The sequence below is a fragment of the Quercus robur genome, chromosome 5 (genome assembly GCF_932294415.1).
Source record: "Quercus robur chromosome 5, dhQueRobu3.1, whole genome shotgun sequence".
NCBI lineage: Eukaryota > Viridiplantae > Streptophyta > Magnoliopsida > Fagales > Fagaceae > Quercus > Quercus robur.
In genome coordinates this window covers 53,882,928-53,889,096 of record NC_065538.1, presented here as the reverse complement: position 1 = coordinate 53,889,096, position 6,169 = coordinate 53,882,928, and the positions used below count along the sequence as shown (strand labels likewise).

Genomic DNA, 6,169 nt, shown 5'->3' with positions numbered 1-6,169 from the left:
TGTCCCAACACCTAAACATAGATACACACCAACAACAAGATCAAATATTGTTCAAGACACCCAAACATTTTTTTTTTTTTTTTAAACCCTCAGGCTTGTTGCCAGCATCAAGATTGGTAGGTTCAATGAAGAATAGAGTAAGTTGCTTGTATAATTGAAATCTAATTTTAACAAATGTTACAACATGTTAATTGTTTTGGCCATTTGAGAGGTACAAAACAACAATACTAATGAGCTTAAACTCAAAATAAATAAAAGTTCTCCCGTAAACTACACTAATGGATTATCGTAATAAAAAATTCAATTTGATAATAAGAACAAAGGCCCAACCCAAAAGGAAAAATATATAAATAAAAATAAAAACCTTTATTTGTCTTTTTCATAAACAATTATAGTGCATGTTGAAATTACATGGAGCACATTGATATATCAACTCTACACAAGAACCAGTACATCTGTTACATTGAGGGTGGTCTTTAGTTTCTACAATGAAAGTAAGAGGATGTGGGTGAGAATCAAATGTGTGAGAAACTCCAAATTTGCACTTTGGGTATTTCCCAAGGATACATTTGGGATGGGCAGGATAACTACAATTCATACAATAGTAAAACCAATGCTTTGGGTCTCTTTCTTCTTCACAGATATCACAATAATATTTATCGGAGTCATCTTCAGCAATATAATAGAGAGTAAAGGGGTGGTCATGTTGTTTGTACCCTATGACTTGTGGTAGTGTAGTGCATTTTATGTCCAAAGCAAATTCACAAGTGGTACAACGGAATATTGGGTAAGTTTTAGAATCACAACAACTACAATTATGTTTAGATTCTATGCTTGAGAGAAGAAGTCGATGCTCATGACCAGGGTGGGTAAGGATGTCTAAGATTAAACTACATGAAATATCAAGATTAAACCAGCATGTCACACTGACACAAATAGATGAAGCCATTGCAACGACGTTTACAGGCATAACACTCAAATATCTTATTCCTCCCATAAGGTGACTTTGGGAAGAGGGTGAGTGGGTGTTGATGAAGCAAGTGTCGTTTTTTCTAGGTAATTTAGCACAAGATTCATGTAGAAAAAAACTACAATTTACACAACTATAAAAAGGAGGGAAAATAGCTTGCACGCACCCGTTGCATTTTTCATTATTCAGAACCTCATCATCTGAAAGCTTTAAGTCATGCTCGTGACTAACTTGTTGGATTTCTGTGGCTATTTCAGTTCCATCCTCCCCCACTTTGATATTTTTGACTTCATAAGTTGCCAAGTAAACAGACTGATCGAGCTCTGAATCTTCATTCTCCTCCTCTTTAAGTTCCTGCAAATTTATGTACTCCCTATATCTGTAGTCTGTAGCACAATCAATGTGAGCAACGAAATCGCATCTGGAGCAAAAGTAAAACCCATAGTTTGTATTCACTTTTTGAGCACAGATCAGACAAAATCGGGAGTCAGATTGATGGAGTCCAACTTCAAGATAAGAATGGGTGAGGTGGAGGAGGTGCTCATGACATATAAGTTTGAATCTGCGTGGCAAAAAAGCACAACTATTATGAACCCAGAAACCACGTAGGTCACAATGATTAGGTATACCCTTGACTTCTTTGACACAAAGGTCACAAGTTAACGTAATCCACTTCCAAAAGGGGGTTAATGGGTGGTGGTGGACTTCAGATTCGATGGTGGGCGTTAAGGGAGTACATGTGGCGTGAAGGTTGAAGTCGCAGAGGTAACAACGATAAGTGTATTGTCGGCGAGATTCATTGCAGAGCTGGCATTTGGTCTTTTCCTTTCTTTCTTTCTCAATGCTTACTCATGTGGTGTTATGATGATGGTGGTATAGTGATCCTCCTCTAGAGGTTGCTCTAGTTGTGGTTGTGTTACTATCCACAGCAAAGACCCTTTATATACTGCCTGTCGTGACTGGTTATTACTATTTTAGCCTTTAACTACTTTTGTCTGGTTTAGGGCGTTCCTCCCGATCACCCACTAATTTGTCAGTTGTCCAGCCGCCACCACTTACCTGTGCTGGCTGTGCCACTTTCTATTGCCAGACGAAGAAGACTATTTTGTTTACTTGCTCACCATAGCATTCTCTCTTGCTATCTCTCATGGCATGCACCTAATAATTCCAACTCATCTTACCTTCTTTTGGGTGATATGTCATCCCAGCAGAACATCATCCCCAAAAGAATATGAGCAAGAACCCCTAAATAGGCTTTCTTTTCTCCCCATGGCCAGACCATACCCTCTCTTACCTCTGGTCCATGACCCACCACTCTTATATTGGTTGAGTACAGGTTGGTAATGTCTAAGCCTTATGCGTGCTCCACTTCTTGTGTATGTTGAAAGCTTGTCTGCTGCTCATGCATTTGTCATGGTCTAAAGGCTCATCTATGCATTCTGCCACTCATCCTTGACCTCTTATGGCATGAACTATTTTCTGATCTTTCATTCTTTATTGGCTTGCTCCTTTCAAAGGATGGGCCTTGCTTGATCGTAGTTTTTTTTTTCCCCTTTTAGCCCATTCTTTGCTCCTTCCATAGTCTTGTTGCCATTCCTACCATCCCACTCTGCCATTCCTACCGTGGTTTTATTTAACTTATGCTTGCTGGGCCACTTTGGACCTGCTGTCTATTCTTCTCTTAATAACTCAATATGGTCATTGGATTTATACTCATGCTACTTTGGACTTTCTTAACCCATTACATTGCTCGTAGGCTCTTTTGTCCCATTTCTTTCTTCCTAAACATCCTTGGCCCATTTGCTTTCCTTGGATATCCTTGGCCCATTTTCTAACTCTGCATTCTCATGGGCTTTTACTAACTCTTTTGGACTTTCCTAACCTAATTACTTTATTCTTCATCCTTGGGGCTCATGGGCTTTCCACTAACCCCTTACTTTCTTGCTTTATTACCTCGGGCTTGCTGTAGCCCATTCTTACTTTTCTACATCTCATAATGCCCATGGGTTTACAACTTCTCTCTCTAGGCTCCTTTAGACCCATTACTTTCCTCAAGGCCCACTTATTTACTTTATGGGCCTATAATCTATTGTTCCTGCCATTCGGGCTTAATAGTTTTTTTTATTAATCCACTAACTCTACTCTGTCCATATTGTAGGGCTTCTTTCTGCTATTGGGCTTTCCAAAACGAGCATCAACAAAAAGAAAAAAGGTATCCTAAGACCACTAATTAGGATTGAGGGAGAGTAGAGTGGAGTTGACCGAAAATTAGCCAACTCTAATATGTTAGATAACTCTACTAGTATATCTAATATATTAGAGTTGAGGTTTAGAACTTGAGGTTTAGAATTAGTAAACCATATTTTCTTTATCCAACTCTGACGTCCTCTTTAGCATTGCCCTTTCATATTAGTGATTTCAGTGCTACGTAACACTACCTAATCGTGAGCATCCTCATATGGCTTTATTCCTTCTCTACTAGTGATTTGACCACCATGTAGCATAACTTTTTAAGATTCATCCCCTCCTTCATAGTTCATACCACCATTTTAAGTTACGAACGACTTGGGTCTTGTTCTGCAAATGCCGAAAGACTCGTCATTAGAATCTTCCACTCCTTTTAGTTCACTATCTCACATGCTCAATAGCCTATATGACTATACACACACACACCCCAAAATGCACATCCACCGACCTCTTCAGTGGTCATACTTTTACTCCAATCTCAAATTGTTATCAATCTTACAATTTGAGTTTGAGCAGAACATTATAAAAATACCATGGATACAATGAACCGTAATTTTATATAATAGCACAGGCTGTGGTTTTAGGATTATTACATTTGTTATCATATATTTAACAATGATCATTGTTATGGAATATGACTTTACATTAATCATATACCAACGGTACTTAGTAAAAAATTTGATCACCACTAAAAAAATACTTGGAATAAGGCTTGGATGTCAGTAATTATCAACATGAAACTATTGCAAAAGCCTAGAAGCCCTTCCAAATAAGACCGGATTTGACAGTAACCATATGAGAGCAAAGTTACCACAACACTTATAGACACATTCACACACAAACAATTTTTCTGAGGTTTGGTGCCTAATAAAATGGTGAAAGAGGACATGCTGAATTAGCAATAATGCAGGCGAAGACATCCAACTTATTGAGTTTAGTTTAATGAAGCTCTAAGAGGCACCATAAAAATTAAAAGACAATCCTTACTATTTATTACGAAAAATCCATTTTGTCACTACAACCAGAATGTTTTTCTGAAGTTTTATGTGATCAATGGCCTGCAACTTGATGGACCATCTTTCCATATCTTCCCAGGCTTCCCATGTCACGCTCTCTTTTTCCCAGTCCCACACAACCTTAAAAGCTGAGTCAGTTCCTTGCTTCAATTTGTCGGATACTCCCAGTCCCTAGTGAACAAATCAAACAAGTTTTTTAACGTCTGGCATAACTTCGTAAATTTCTTATGCATAACCAGACACCAAAGAAAAAAAAAATGGGAAAAGAAAAATTATCAAGGGTATGAAAATTTAAATTGATGCATTTGTAATTTTTTTCCCCTAAGGTACTATTTCATCAACTTATATTGGATCATCCAAAAAAAAATTGTAGACACTATAAATAATGAGATAGCATCAAATTAAAAGAATTCACAAAATGCACTGTCATTGGTTTTCCATTCTTTTTGTAATATAAGACGATGGATGCCAGTCTTGGACCATCGTGTTTATAATTATGAATTCTGCTCATATTATATACAAAACAGATCAAACCAACTAAATTTCATGGGACATCGATAGAAAAAAATAAATAAATAAAAATCATGGGACATTCAAACAGGGCCAGACGTGCATTATCCCCCTTGCTCTTCTTCTTTTTACCTTTGTAGCGAAATCCTGACCTTCCTGCTTGTAGTAAAATCCCAAGAATTAAGAGAACTCATTTTAAAAAAACAAAAAAGTAAAAAGAAATGTTACGTCCACAACATTTTCACAGCAAATCATAGGTGGTAAGTTATTAATGGTTCAAATTTAAACCTATCACTTAATTACTTTTTTGCCCATCAATAATAACCTGTAACGTGTTGAAATGGGCTGTATGTGTGACTTGAATTGTCAAGCCCAAGTCCACATAAGTTGATAGAATCCTAGTTGAAAAGGGAATCCCACTCCAGCCGACTTTTGACATATATATATATATATATATATATTAGGTTTTGAAAAATAAAGATGCAGACGTGAGAACATAGAGAGAAATCCTAATTAACCTAGTGAGCAGCCGCATGAGAGAAAATAGAGAAAAGAGAGGCAGCCAGTTTCTATTCTTATTTTTTCTGTGAGAGAGTGCTAGGGTGTAATTGGGATTTGGGTTTCTTGAGAGTGTTCTTGTGCACTATTGTATTCTCCTTGATAATAGTGAAATCCCTGCAACTCCGTGGACGTAGGCAAATTGCCGAACCACGTAAATATTGTCTTGTGCGTGTGATTATTTTCTTTGACGTGTGTTTTCTCTATTTGTTTTGTTTCTCACAAGTTGGGATTTTGGTTAAATTCCCTACATAACGATCCGCCACTTATGATTTATTGTGAAAATGTTATGGCATAGCATTTCTAAAAAGTAAAACAGAAAAGGAACTGTTAAGGTTCATGATAATACAAAGCCATAACAATGGGATTCTGGGCAGATGCATCTACAAATCAGAGAGCAATTGTAGATTTATCTATAAATATGTAATAATAAATAAATAAATTGTTTATAATTCATCATGTCAAATGAATTCACTACCAAAATCACTAAAATAAAAAAAAAATAAAAAAAATAAAAAAAAAAGTTGCCACCCTCAATACAGTCATATAGCAGAGGCGTTGCATGAATTTGAAGGAAACCAACTTCTGAAAATAGGCATAGAAAGAATTAACTTACATCCTTAGGCAAGGGTGATAGATGCAAGAATCCATCAGCATATTCTTACACAAAAACATGCAGATGAAGACCTTGTTTCACAACCAAAAGTGCCGTTTCAATATCAAGAAAACCAACTTCCACCATCCTCCTTAAGACTCTTGCTTGGAAGCTCTTCCCCCTATGAGAAAACGTGAGATGCAAGATTTTGGTTTGTATGTAATTATTCATAATAAACATAGAGGGAATCAAGAACATAGTGCAAAAATCAAT

General features: G+C 36.8%; 1 protein-coding gene and 1 pseudogene across 6 annotated transcripts in view; both read right to left on the bottom strand.

The window, feature by feature from the left end:
* Window positions 1–347: 347 nt before the first annotated feature.
* LOC126728367 (uncharacterized) lies at window positions 348–2,275 on the bottom strand (annotated as a pseudogene).
* A 1,705-nt stretch (window positions 2,276–3,980) lies between these two features.
* LOC126728951 (uncharacterized) overlaps window positions 3,981–6,169 on the bottom strand; it is a 47,138-nt gene continuing 44,949 nt past the window's right edge. For 3 of the 6 annotated variants that reach the window (XM_050434721.1, XM_050434718.1, XM_050434723.1), the window contains 2 exons: window positions 4,876–4,899; window positions 3,981–4,404 (listed from right to left, as the gene is read on the bottom strand). In XM_050434721.1, coding sequence (XP_050290678.1) covers window positions 4,204–4,404; window positions 4,876–4,899 — 225 coding nt within the window. In that variant the 3' untranslated portion in view covers window positions 3,981–4,203. Of the gene's footprint in view, window positions 4,405–4,875; window positions 4,900–5,917; window positions 6,078–6,169 lie in introns of all 6 variants that reach the window. The other 3 variants (XR_007656429.1, XR_007656428.1, XM_050434720.1) reach the window with 2 other exon arrangements.